We start from the raw sequence: 14,549 nt of genomic DNA on the forward strand, positions 1-14,549 counted from the left end.
TCAAAATAGATTTAATTTATGGAATGTCCTATCTAGAAGTTAAACAAGCGGGTGGGCGGGCGATTAAAATATTATCGCTCGCGTCAAAACAAATATTTTTGTTTCTGACGCGGGCGACTAGTACTATTTTCGAATACTTCAATTCGGTTATTTGTGTATTTTAATTGATAAAACTACAAATCGTCCGCCCGCGACCAGAACACTCGCTCGCGCACGTTGAATATCGCGTCGCCCGTCCGCTCGCAAAATCGCGTTCACCTAGGACGTACCGTTATACTACGACTGCTGTAACTAAATCAATTTAAGCCACAACACGTGCACAAAACCAGTAAACAATGCAGTATGAACTCTTTTATTGATAGATATAATAATTCGATAAGATAAGTAAAATTTGATAAATGCTATTTTTGCCAGCTTTCGGTGTCAATTGCCCCACTGTGCATCGCATCGGCAATCCGATTGCTACGGATACAGTGTACGCACTACCACAAATTGATCCGTTTCATACGATTCGTCCAATACGTACTTATGGACGCATACCTTTATACTTACACAAAAATTAAAACGAGATATGAGAGGTAGTTCGTAGATAGCATATTACTAAATGTCCTCTTGGTACATTTTTTTTTCGATCGATTGAAATATATATATATATATATATATAGTTATATGTATCTATAGTTTTTAATTTTAAATAATAACATTTGAGAAATTTGTCAAAATATGCAAAATAAGCATAATTATGTTAAAATAAGCACTCTCTTGCAAAATCTATCAAATATGCAAAAATATGCACATTCAAATTTTAGATCTGATATCATGACACCGAGAAACGAATTTATTTCGTACTCTGCTATATTTAGCAATAATTAAAAAAAGTATGCAAATGCTAGAAGTCCCTAAGCCTACTTATAATCATAATTAGTTTCATATGCGATAAGCCATTCAAATCAAGACTCGAGACTTGAAGAGTTGATTAGAGTAGTGGTAATCTGATTCAAACACACAATTGAAGAGTTGGGAATCAACTTTTTGATTAAACTCATTACACTGAAAAGAGTTGAAAGATTCAGTTCAGCAGAATGAGTTGGAATCCCATCCCTAATAATCAATAAATATATTAAATATATGTTTTTGAACAATTGTTTATCACTCTTATTAATAATTGATAAGATATGTTGATAGTAATTATTTGCTACGCGCATGCGCGTGCAGAGCGTGAAACTAGCAGCAGTAACCTCTCTCGTCCTGCGACCTATCCCCGTAAGTGGAATATTTATCGCACAGAAAAGTTTATAAATTGACTGTGTGTTTAAAACAAGTTTTATAATCTATAAACCTTATAAAAGAGATATATTTATGGATTATAATCTATAAACCTTGTGTTTTTAAGTTACCTGACCTATCTATTATAAACATATTTAGATTTAAATATTAATGATTTTGTTGTCATTTGTTTTATTTTGCTGTTAATATGTCAGTCGTTAATGAAAAACCAAAAAAGAAACCTAGCATAGTAGTAAACACTTATCTATTGGCGTACAATTTTATTCAAGTTTTAGGGTACAGTATACTATTATAATTAATCACTAGATTAATGTATGTTATAATTTTGAATATTTTTCTCATTTTTTATCTTAACTTCAGATGGAGTTATTTGTTATTTCAAATTGTTAACTTTTATGTTAACCCTCCTAAAGATCAATCATTGTGGAACGTTGTGAAGTATACTGTTGGAATTTTCCAAAATGCCGCAGTTTTTGAGGTTAGTATTTAGTTTGTAATTATGTTTTCCAACGAGTATTATGTTTAATGATATGCCATAATAAAAATATTAATTTTAAATATTTTTTACTAAAAATGAATATATAATTAAATTAATTATTTAAACCTTATGGCCTATATGTGCATACCACTTACCAAGAACTTATGATTGCACAAGTAATGATATAAATTATCCTTCTGATTACTACTGAGAAATATCTATTACACAATAAAATTATAGCAATATTATTTTTATTAATTCACCTAAAAAATAAAGGAATAGAACTTGTAAATAAATATTTCCTAAAAGTTTAAAATTTACATTTTAATGAGACCTTATTTCAATCACATTTATTATAATATAAAATATTAAATAATATATTAATTTAAATTATTATAATATTAATATAAATATTAAATATTATTTAATTTTAATTTGATATATATTATTGCAATTAGAAAAATTTACATTAATATTTTCCAAAGTGATGTGAATTAATACATATTTATATTTGATCTATATAATGTTTAATTATTTTCACTTTGTTTAGTGTAATTAATCTAGTTTTCCTAATGAATGATAATATTGTACCAAAAAGTGTAGATACATATATTATTGTATGAAGTTATTTATTATTCATCATATTCAATTTACTAGGTCATAAGTAAGGTTAACAAGATTCAGTTTTTTTTGGTTTGTGTAGAACAAGTTTTAATTCTTGTATTTAATTTATACCATAATGATTTTGTAACAACCACATAACTGTTTTTATGTTGTTGATTCTATAATATCTTGCTCTTGTTTGACCTACTCCAGGCTAAAATATACTTAACCTATAATGGTACCTGACGCGTACACTAAAAAATATTTTGCTAGGAATTTGAAGTTGTACATTTTCGTATTAATATAATCTGTATACCACTTTTACTATATATAAATATATTTAATAATTTTCCTAAATTTTTAGAGGGGTATTAACCCCCCTAAAACCCCCTTTGTATATGCGCTGAGTAGTTCTATGATAATCACTGTTATAACCAACTATTGATAAGTTCATACATAAACGAGAGGATAACGAGCTACTTTTCAGAGCTGGTTTTTATGGTTTTCTTATCATCAAAGTTATATTTTTCCTGTTATAGTAAAATTACATATTGTACTTATACATATTGAATATATAAAACAACCATTGAATTTGTTTGAAGTATGAATACAAAAAAAAGTTCCACTCTTTTGTGTTCTATTTAAGTAATATGTGCTACCATGTACATTTGTACACCAGATTCTTGTTATTCAAAATTGGGGGCATTTAAAAAAAAAAAATGAAGGCTTAAAATTAAAAAAATGCAACCTTTTATAACACTAATTTATTAAAAAATAAAGAATATGCAATAAAACTATTGTCATAATATATATTTGTTTTTAGTAAATTATAAAAAAAGATAAAAATACCAGATTTTTATATTATTTTAATTATTAGAATATAAATACATAATTTAAGAATAATTAATTTTTTTATTTAATGTTATGTTATGATTCTATTATATTTTTATCCTTAGGACTTAAAATCAAAAATGTTGATATAATAATTTGTAAAATAGTAAATATATTATATCCTTAACAAAAAAAAGTGAGAATATAACATTTTTATGAGCTTAAAAGAGTATAGATTGTAACTCTAATTACATATTTACGAAGTAAAGAAATTCCTTTTATTATTGGAATATACGCCCTAAATATAGAGTGATGAAATTATAAAATTAAACTTCAATTATTTGTAATGTTTGTATTAATACAATGTGTTGGCTGAAATTTACTAACTATTAACTTTATACATACATAATAAAACTTATTCATAATTTTGAATAAAAGTATGAATCTTAAACTCAAAATAAATCAACAGCTGTAGATAGATCATTGATATGTGTAAAAGTCAAATAAATAATTCCAATAGTTTTAAAAGCTAAAATTTTTTTGGGCAAATGGAACTTCTAAAATAATTTATTAATATTAATTATTGTTATGATGGACAATGATTGTTGGTTAGGACATATAGTATGTTTGATTTGATTGAAGTATATTAATAATATTATGTACCTACAAATAACTTATCTAAGATGCAAGAAAGAAAATTGGATATTCCTCAATGTAAATTTAACAAAAAATAAAAAGTAAAATATATGGTTCTTCCTACTGATATGTTCTCTAAACGTACCAATACACTGTAGGTTTTTTCTCATAGAGCTTGTTGTGAACCTCAGCATTAGGACATATGAATATATTGTAGAATAATAGGAATATGGATACCGTGTACAGAAATTACCAAGGCTAGAATTTGTATGTAACAGAATGTTTTTTTTGCAACTTCTGATTATTGATTTTGTCAGTAATGTCCACGAACCACCTCATGATGAGATAAATGGTGGTGTTTTTATTTTGCATATTTTGAACACATTGCGTATTATTCCATATATTGAATAAAATTAATATTATTATTTATTTTAATTATAAGAATGCAAAAAATGAATGTTTTATAGTATATTTCGTAATTAATATTTATAATTTAATATTAATATTTCATATTTAATTCTTGGCCTATTGATTAAAGTATAAACATTGAATTTTTTGTAAAATATAAATTTTATTTTATTTCTCAATTATATATATTAAGACAAACAGCTAACCGCTGATGTATTTCAATTAATCAATATTTTTTTTTTGTAATCATATTTTTGTTTTTATCTTATAAAAGTTTAAATGCATATTTTTGCATATTTTGGTAAATAAAATGCATATCTTACAATTTTTTATTGCATACAAATCCTAGCCCTGGTAATTAGTATATAAAGGAGTCTGGGACAGTCAATATCCAGAGAAGATCCAGCTATGCATTAAAGATACCTCCTTGATGTAATTTTATTATTTGTATTATTAAAGATAAATTATTGAATATTATATTGTGAATTATTGAATTATTAAAAGTATTGGTTTATAGTAAATAAAAGTTATAATTCTATGCTATATCCAACATCAATACTGTTGAGTTGAATATAACAACTTGATACGCAACAAGTTACTTTAGCTAGAGTTTTTTGTTAAATAGTCTAGAATTTTACGTAATATTTTTAGAAATACTTAATATATTAAAATCGAAAACCAATAATTATAACAACTGTTAACTACATAATGCCTATAATAAGTTTATTTAGAATATAGAAAAGAAACATCACAAAATGAAAATTAAGTACAGTATTACCTACAATTTAAAATAATTAATATTATTTTTAGTGATAACAAACTCAAGATGATAAGAAAACCGTGATAACCAGTTCCGAAAAATAGCTCGTGATTCTCTCGTATGCACTAAACATGGCCTACAAAATATTTGTATTCACAATTTTAATTACGTACAATATTTTAATATTCTATATAAGTCAAAATTAAATTTTTAATAATGATAAATAATAATTTATGTCAACTGCAGTATATTTATTTTTATACCATTATCAATATTTAGATTTTCAATGTGGCCACAGGTTTGGTGAAATCAAATTTAGTAGTTACTACTTTACAAGTATTGTCTCGGGTAGCACTTGTTGCTTGTATAGCATTTGTACCAGAAACATCTAATTCACCAGGGCTGCCATTGGCCCTAACTGCTTGGTGTTTTGCAGAAATTACCAGATACTCATATTATGGGTTCAGTATTCTTGGTTTCGTCCCTTATTTAATTATTTGGGCCAGGTAATGAATAATTTAAAGTAATTAACAATTGTGTGGGTGGGACTTTTAATTTATATTAATTTGATATTTATAGGTATACTTTCTTCTATATTCTGTATCCACTTGGTGTAACTGGAGAATTATTAGTATACTGGACATCATTAGGATATATTGGAAGATCAAAAATGTGGAGTATAGAACTGCCTAATCGATTCAATTTTGCGTTTAGTCTGTGGACAGCAATTACTTTAATCATGTTGTCTTATATACCACGTAAGTTTACTCAACATTAAAAATAAAATTTTAAGAATATGATTAAATTTTGTTATATTTTACAAGTTAAAGAGGTTAATTTTTTTATTTATCATTATTTGTATTCTTAATATTGTGGTTCAATTAAAGTTAATATTAGGTAATTTGTGAAGTAAAATATTATAATATTTTGATATGATTTTTTTTTTCTAGTATTCCCTCAGATGTATATGCACATGGTATACCAAAGGAAGAAAACTCTTGGAAGTTCAGAATCCAAAAAAGTACAAAAAAAAGTACAATGATTAATTTGTATTGTATATAGCTAGGTCTTGGGTATACATTAAATTTTGAACATTTCTGCCGAATCTTTGCCAACAATCTTTATAGACTGTTTTATAAAAATAAAATAATATATAAAACTTAACCATTGTTTATTGTTTGAAAAAATGAATTTATTTATTGTATTCCTTTTTTTCTTTGATTTTCAGACTAACTTAGTTCATAAATAATATTATCATACATTTTTTGTTTCATAAATCCTTTTTAATTTCTTTAATTTCGAATTTTATTTATTATGAATGAAACTTTTTTTCATTGCAGTTTATTTTTATTAAACTATAGATGAGTCCAGTTCAATTGATCAATATCCATCATCATCATTAAGGCCCAGAATTATATGCACTAAAAATGTACGAAATATGCATGCATTAATACGATGGTTATCATTCAAATATGCACTGAAAATATGCGAAAATATGCAAACAAAAATGCATGTTTATTATTTATTTAATTTTAAAATGTATACAATTCATTAAATAATTAATAATCAACAAAAAATATACTTTAAAATGTATCAACTCTCTCTTATATATTTTATTGAATTGTATGGAACTGTAAGTTGTATTGAAATTAAATTATTTTTGAACACTCTCATCTAAACAAAAAGTCACAAATGAAAATCAAACAAATCAAGTGGATTTTTATAATATTTTTAAAGTTACCAGAAGAGTTACTATCATATTGGTACTATCTTATCTTATTATAACACAAAAATCAAGTAATGTAACTGTACGATTCACGGAATTTACGATGGACATTCGCTAAGTAGTATAAATAATAATATTAATAACTTCGTAATATTTTTTTTTCTATATATGCATATTTCAGAAAAATGCTAAAATATGCATAATTGAAATATGCCAAATTTAATTTCGTACACCAACACATCAGATTGTGATTCAAATTTCTGTCTTACCTAGCTACTTTTTAATTTAATATATAAAAATATGCAAATGCATACAATTCCTGGCTCTAATCATGATAGTTCCATAAAAAATCTAAAAAATTGGTGCGTCGCGGGACGTACCGCAAAAGTGAGAACTTTATTTTCAGGTTAGATATTATGATGACTTGATATGATAAATGTAATTGATAATAATGACTGGTCGCCAAGACTGATCTATATTTAATCAATGAAAGTGGTTTAACCATTGAACTATATGATAACTGGAATGCTTACTAGCCATATGAACAATGTAAATAAAACTGAGCGACCGTGATAAACAAAGATAACAAATATATTAGGTAATGTTTTCTCTCTCTTTGTATATTATTCTATTCAACAATTGAATGTAAATCAATAATCTTATTTGGTTTTAATTTAATATTGTATTTTATAATTTGTTTAATACCTAATCAATTTATATTTACGTACCTTAGGTTTCATATAATAAAATGGTTAACTATTGTAGTGCCTATAATTGCACAAATTCAAGCGATATTAATAAAGGATTAATTTATTATTTATTATTATTATTTTTAATATTATTATTTGCTATTAAGTTTTTTCATAGATTTTACTTAAAACTTCAATTCTTAGTTTTTTTAATTAAAATACCTAATTATATATTAATATTAATACATTATTATATATTATACAAAGTAAATTATTTTAAAATTATCATTTTGTATTAATTTAAATATTAAAATAAATGTACGTGAGCACCTATGCAGACTGCTTTTATATTGAATAATAATCCAATATCTACCAACAGCAAACATAATTTTATCCAGTTAAATCTAAAAACCTTTATAAAAAATATATATTTATAGTGATGTTTAATATATTTAATATGAGGGAAACATCTATTCTCTCCAATATAAATGCCACTAACGAACGTCTGTAATTATTAATAATTTTTAGTTTTTTGGTTCAGAAATTTTTTCTATCACTGACACTACATACATTCATTAGTACTTGATACGTGGTAGTTTAAGCCTTCAAGCTTAAAAATAATTATTTGATAACCAGTTTTGTTTTCAAACACATATTGCAACAGATTCACGGTTTTAAATACCTAAAAAATTTTGTTAAATCATTTTTAATTGAAAGCAAAACGATTTTTAAATATATTTTCCTATATAGCAGTACATGTTAAACAAAGAAGGAAACACCTAATTGATATGCTATCTTTTTTTAACACGATCGCTCGGGCAACACTGTCTAGTGAGCGTTCCAGATATCATATAGTTCAATGGGTTTAACACGTGCGTGTCGATAAAGGTGTGATTCCTATGGACGCGGCGCGATTCAAATCTCAGCCGCGTTGCACTAGTTTACTTGTCGATAGATGGAACCGATTCTTATGACAATCGCTGCGGCGCGCGACTATCGCGAGCGGCCGCGACCGCGATCTAGCGACTGTTCTGAAGGGAGTCAAATCGCGGACGCGCGCGGTTGTGTGTTCACGTATATTATATTATACATATTGTTTAGTACATATTATTATACACTTTCATAGTTTTTTAAAAATGTCACGGTCAACACAAGTTACGTTTTCTCCAGAAGAAGACGTAAAATTAGCAGAACTAGTAAGTGGACATCCTTCTCTCCACAAATGTTTTTTCGATGAGTATACTGAAGACACCTTCTGTTTTCCTAGTTAAAAACATCTCATGTGCCTTGTTAGAATTGTTAAACATTACTTTATTAACAATTGTTTGTTCTTCATCTACTTCTTGTAAAAGAAGTAAATTTAAAATTAACTTTTGTTTTTTATTTAAAGACATTTTGAAAAAGAAAAAGATATTGTAAAATGAACTATTGTAAAATACGTCTTGTTGCTAACGGAGAATTACAGCAAATGGTCCGTCGAGCCCGGCGCGGCGCGGCAGCAGTCGCGCGGTTATAGGAATCCGTACCCAAGCCGCGCGGCCAAAAAATTGACCGCGAGACTGGGACTTGAATCGCGGCGCGTCTGCAAACGCGTCCATAGGAATCACACCTTAACAGTCGTTGCGGCTTGCGACTGTAGTGATCCGATAGCAGTGTCGTTTATGAGTCGCATGCGTGTTTTATTTTCCTTCATAATAATTTTCTTTCCTTTTTATAATATACGACGAATATATAATCATAATCATGTCGAAAAATATATACTATGTATATATATAAGCTATATAAAATTCTCGGAATTTCGGTTTACTATTATTTAAATGTACATTTATCAGAATTTTAAAAAAGCCTTCATCTACTCGAGTTGTAAAAAACTTGTCTATTGAATTTCTTTTAATAATTACTAATGGATTTTCATCTTCCTCTAGAAGAATACTAATTATATTATTATTATTAATAATAATTTTCTCCATTGCAGTTCGTAAAGTATAACAGAAATTATTAAAATAAAAATAATAAGTTAATATTAAATAAATACGTCTGTACACTACAAAATCATAGGATAAAATAGATTACTATTCCACTAGTCGCAAAGTGTAATCGCATTAAGGAAACCAGTCGGTACGTAGCGTTTAATCGTTGCGACCAGTCGCATATAGGAAACCGTATCTTTATGCGCGCGCCCCGCACCACGACTTAAATTTCGTTAAATTACGTTTGTCGGGTCAGTAAGTACTATATAAAATATATAAGTAACCCAACTTGTTTTTAAATATTTACATTATTTAGTTTCTCTATAAATATTTAAAAAATTTTCAACATATAGCAATCCATTACCCAAAGATCAAAATAACTATTATAACCTTTAACACTATTAGTAGATATGATGTAATTTATTTTCATGTACATTAATATATATATAATTTCAATGGCAAACAATAAATAATATTACATACTACATACTTAATATCTAAATTAATTTAAAAATAATTGGTATAAAAAAAAAATTATAAAACATAAAATAATTGTTTTGGTACCTGTATTGAATATAGAACATACAATTAATTAACTATGTAGATTTGTTATCAGACTCGAAAGTCTCATTCCGTAATTTTGTGGCCAACATTTTTAATTCCTTGTTTCGTTTAACTAAATCATCAATTGATTTTTTATACTTCTTTTGATGTGTTTGATCAATAGACCATCTCAGGTACATATCACGCCATAATTCCTAAAGTTTTAATTTAATTACTCAACTAAAATATTATGTTTTTATTTTAACTATTCTAAGTTATATGACATAGGTAAAATAATAGTTATATTACATTTTAATTATTGATGACGAATGATTATAGGTAAAATTTTGAATCTTAATACAAAATAATTATGAATATTAACATAATACTTACTATACTGAATGGAGCGACAGAAGGCCAAATCACATTATTTGTAGGCAAATAAAGAGGATTAGTAATCTCATTGATTTTTTTATCAAAATGAGACCATAAATTCGGTCTTCCGTAACGATTTTTTTTCCGATCAGCCTCACAATTACCATAAAATGTACTAAAATCTGAACAATATGAATGATCAACAAGTGATGACAAAAAATTTGTTGAAAATTGAAAACAACATGGAAATTGATTGTGTATTTGCCATGTACAATCTAAAAATAATAAAAAAGTTGCACCCGATCCATGATGAAAAATTTTAGATGATGATGATGATGATGATACTTTTGAACGAGCTGCATTGTAACAACCACTTTTATGGCGTGTTTCAAATGGATGTCCGGCTTGAAGCCATTCTCTCTCAATTAGTGATTCAAAACTATAAAAATAAACATACTCTATTACATTTCTCATTTGTAAAGATATTTTAGAAATAATGAAAATGAAAATCTAGAGTGGGAATTTTATACCCCTAGCTTTTCAAGCGAGTGCTCTTTCACTAAGCTACCTAAGGGCATATCATTGCCCACGGGAATAAATCTCCTATGTGAAAAATTACAAATAAAACTCTTATGTGCTATTTTTTTTTCTATGTTTAATTAAATAATTAAATTAAATAATCTCTTTTGTGTAGGGGTAATCATAAATGTTTCTGGAATACCTCCTATGTGAATAAAAATATGATAGGCAATCACATTGAAGGTATTGTCGTTTGTGTATAGATTAGTGCTATGAAGGGATAGATAAATAAATAACTGTTTTGTCTCTACTAAAAAATTGTGTTTTTTCATATAGGAGATTTATTCCCACGGACAACGATATATTAATCATTAAACTCTAAATACTCAAAAAGTTGTTTTAAACATTACTTATCATAACAAATATTAATTTTATTAAAATAATAAAAGATATGTACCCCACAATTGTACGACATTCTGGATTTAATATCAGCTGTGTTAAAGATATTAATACTAATGTAGCATCTGTACTCTCTGATCCATGTACCAATACCGATGCTCTCTCTTGATTTAAGCATTGTGCTACTAAACATGCTGCATTTAATGTATCTTTGACATGAGATAGCCATTCACTCCCATTTAATTTATTTAGCCATCGATCAATAGTACATGTTATATCATTACAAGCTTCAATCATTTTTGATAAGCTATCTAATAGAACATTGTGCCGTTCAAGAGCTGAATTAACTCGTCGCCATTGAGGATAATGAGCTTCCATTTCAAATCCACCTCCACGAGCTTTGGCATTTGTTGCATTAGCAACACTACGAGTATCAATTATATATCCTCTTTTTCCAGGCCCAAGAACAGAATTTATAACACGTTCATCTTGTTTGCAACGTTTTGAACTAGATCCAACTAATGGTTGACTGCTCCTCATCAGCACACTCTAAACAGTAGTTAATTTAATGTTAGTAAATTTTTCAAAGCAGTTAATAACAATATTTCAAAACATTTTTATAAGGAACTTACCCCTTTTTCATGACGATAACTTAACACTGGAAATCTACCATTTTGCCGAAACTTGGCAGAAGCAATTAACATGTTATCATCAACATTAGAAGGAACTACAGTTAATTCAGGGTAAGAACTACACACCTTTAAATTTTTTTTTTATATTTTAACATAATTTTTGATTTAATAAAATTAATCTTAAAATATACCCTGTAAGATTTATTGACATGAGATATTCTCCACATTGAATCACCAGCAACAAGATTCTCACACTGAGATTGTACATCAAATAAAGAACGATGTTCATTAGTTTTATTTGAAAACACATGGTGCAAATAATCTGCTTCATCTTAAAACAATTATATAATTAGATTAAAAATAAACAATTTTAAAAATGAATCAATTTATATTTATTAACCTGTCATTATGAGCGATTCAATGGAAGCAGCAACTGAGGCAGCTTGCTCAATATATGGCATATCGAAAACAATAATTCTAAAGTCCTTACATTTTAAAGTAATTGTGTTTAATTTCCTTTCCACAATATCAATATTATGATTTAAAATCTAAATGTATTAACTTAAATTAATTAATAAAATAATAAAAAATTAAATTAAAATTAAAAGTTAGTAAATTAATACTTGTTGGTTAATAAATTAACAAATAGTTTATACATAGAAATAAATTAATTAATGACTATATATATACCTGATAATGAATTTTTAATTCAAAATTAGTCGTACTTTACAAATATAAAAATAATTCAGGCTAAGCATTTGTTTATATATTTATTTCTATATAAAAACAATTTAATTATTCATTTTTTCATTAGATTAATCATATTGAATAGTACTATAATATGTAAAAGTGAATTGATAAACATAACTATAACAAGGGTTGAGATGTTTATATATTAAAAATAAAGAAATAATCTCAAACTATATGCAATAAAAATAGAACAAAACTATTTAAAAGTAATAAAAAAAGTTTTAATTAGGAAAATTGGATCAAACAACAATGGTTTTTGTCAACAATTTTCAACAGTTTCATATATTATGGTACTAGTAAATTTTTGAATCCATTAGAAATAAAATTACTTAAAAAAAGTGTATACAAAAATAAAAATATCCAACAATAAATAAGCAATAATCTGTATACATTATGCATATATTTTTTATATAGTATAGATAATCAAATTCCTTTAATAAAATTTAAAATTATTGTTTCTTGTTTTTAGTTTTTTATTGTTAAAATCTGTCAAATCACAATTAAAATATCAAAAATAAAATAAGCATTTATAAATTGAATTTAAAAAATATCAAAGTATTCGCCAAATAAAATTTGATATTTTAAATATAGACATCATGAAATTGATTTCTATCTAGGAATGTATGCAAAAGGACAACCTGAAAAAAGGATTCAAAACCATAATTATATTTATTTAAACTATAACTATACCTAACTATAACATTTATAACTAATTTTTGTTGGTCAAATTTTATTATGTCCTTTAAATTAAAAATACATATGTTTATAAATATTATAAAAACAAAAAAGTCTACTATATACATTACTCTCCAACAACAAACATAATAAATTGTCATTATTTACCCATAGTTCAACATCTTCAGATATTGATGAAAAAATTAAATGATGTCCAGTAATGACTAGTGTTCCAGTACTCGTATTGGATATATGTGGTCCCCTCATTGTAACTCCATTCAACTTCGGTATTCTAATTTTGTCAGCAAACTCCATTGCAAGATCATTTCCTGATAACATTCATTTAAAAATTATGATGGATATTGGTAAAATTATAAACTGAAATAAGAGTATTATTCTTTCAATTATTTTTACCTGCGTTCCGTAATGTTATCTATGAAAAATTCTCGTTGTAATTATCACACAAAGCTATTGAAATCATTCATATAGGCAGGTAACGTTAATAGTTTTGTTCTGATATATATTTGTTCGAAATCCCAATGGCTCTACAAGTGTTTCTAATGATTTGATTTCGCCCTTATTTTTAACATTATTATTTCATTATCAATATTGAACACCCAATCGTCTTATCACCATACTAACACAACGCTATCGGTAAATCACTATCATTGGTTTTCATGGAAAGGTTGAGCAATTAACATTTGTCCCAAAAATGATAAGGACCTAAGACATTATAAGGTCCGAAATTTAAAAAGTAGTACCAACTGATTAAATTGAAAATTACCAAATCCAATTTTATAATTTATATTGATAAAAGTTATACAAAATACCCCGATTTTCAAAGCGGGAAAAATACTAATATAGGTTATACTGTTTTCAACAAGAATTTTAATTCTTTTACATTATTTGTTTGTATATTTTTAACAAAATGGACCAAATTTTAAACAACATATATTTATGTATAAAATTAAATCTTGAATATGTTTTTGGGTTACAACTTTGACTTGTATTATTTTAGTAACCAATGTAATTAAAGAAGGGTAATTTTCTGTTCTCGCAATTTTTCTTGATATCCATCTAAAAGACATACCAATATTATAAATCTATGTAAGGTATCATCTATGTTTATAAATATCTAGCTTAATATTTAATTATATATAAACCTTTCGTAAAATATATTTGTTTTTCATATTTTTTTTTAGTTTTCTATGTACTAGTATGTAAACAGTATAAAATATTATATGTTTTGTTTTAAGTATGAATTGAAA

General features: G+C 26.2%; 2 protein-coding genes across 5 annotated transcripts; one reads left to right on the forward strand and one right to left on the reverse strand.

Moving 5' to 3' along the window:
* The first annotated feature begins 1,255 nt into the window (after positions 1-1,255).
* On the forward strand, positions 1,256-6,490 carry LOC112690140 (very-long-chain (3R)-3-hydroxyacyl-CoA dehydratase hpo-8-like). Of its 2 annotated transcripts, none has more exons than XM_025564076.1 (6): positions 1,256-1,563; positions 1,648-1,765; positions 5,283-5,509; positions 5,583-5,761; positions 5,954-6,036; positions 6,365-6,490. In XM_025564076.1, the coding sequence occupies exons 1-6, from the start codon at positions 1,475-1,477 to the stop codon at positions 6,404-6,406; spliced, it is 738 nt and encodes a 245-aa protein (XP_025419861.1). In that variant the 5' UTR covers positions 1,256-1,474; the 3' UTR covers positions 6,407-6,490. The 2 variants fall into 2 exon arrangements, with proteins under 2 accessions (XP_025419861.1, XP_025419862.1); XM_025564077.1 differs by having other exon boundaries at positions 5,954-6,024.
* A 3,394-nt stretch (positions 6,491-9,884) lies between these two features.
* On the reverse strand, positions 9,885-13,904 carry LOC112690137 (myotubularin-related protein 9). 3 transcript variants are annotated; one of them, XM_025564073.1, is made up of 9 exons: positions 13,696-13,904; positions 13,450-13,610; positions 12,257-12,404; positions 12,048-12,187; positions 11,857-11,982; positions 11,283-11,773; positions 10,652-10,745; positions 10,325-10,581; positions 10,054-10,146 (listed from the first exon to the last, which is right to left on the reverse strand). In XM_025564073.1, the coding sequence occupies exons 2-8, from the start codon at positions 13,594-13,596 to the stop codon at positions 10,354-10,356; spliced, it is 1,374 nt and encodes a 457-aa protein (XP_025419858.1). In that variant the 5' UTR covers positions 13,597-13,610; positions 13,696-13,904; the 3' UTR covers positions 10,054-10,146; positions 10,325-10,353. The 3 variants fall into 3 exon arrangements, with proteins under 3 accessions (XP_025419857.1, XP_025419856.1, XP_025419858.1); XM_025564072.1 differs by having other exon boundaries at positions 9,885-10,146; positions 10,325-10,745; positions 12,048-12,178; XM_025564071.1 differs by having other exon boundaries at positions 9,886-10,146; positions 10,325-10,745.
* Between the last annotated feature and the right edge of the window lie 645 nt (positions 13,905-14,549).

The sequence above is a fragment of the Sipha flava genome, unplaced genomic scaffold (assembly GCF_003268045.1).
Source record: "Sipha flava isolate LNK unplaced genomic scaffold, YSA_version1 49023_pilon_pilon, whole genome shotgun sequence".
Taxonomy (NCBI): domain Eukaryota; kingdom Metazoa; phylum Arthropoda; class Insecta; order Hemiptera; family Aphididae; genus Sipha; species Sipha flava.

Bases quoted from the DNA above. Each gene is read 5' to 3' on its own strand.
- LOC112690140 (XM_025564076.1), top strand. From the start codon at position 1,475: ATGTCAGTCGTTAATGAAAAACCAAAAAAGAAACCTAGCATAGTAGTA. The intron at 5,510-5,582 runs GTAATGAATAAT...TGATATTTATAG, and splicing joins TATTTAATTATTTGGGCCAG to GTATACTTTCTTCTATATTC. The intron at 6,037-6,364 runs GTACAATGATTA...ATTAAACTATAG, and splicing joins CCAAAAAAGTACAAAAAAAA to ATGAGTCCAGTTCAATTGAT.
- LOC112690137 (XM_025564071.1), bottom strand. From the start codon at position 13,596: ATGGAGTTTGCTGACAAAATTAGAATACCGAAGTTGAATGGAGTTACA. The intron at 12,405-13,449 runs GTAAATAATGAC...TAATACATTTAG, and splicing joins CTGAAGATGTTGAACTATGG to ATTTTAAATCATAATATTGA. The intron at 10,746-11,282 runs GTACATATCTTT...TTATTTTTATAG, and splicing joins GAATGTCGTACAATTGTGGG to TTTTGAATCACTAATTGAGA.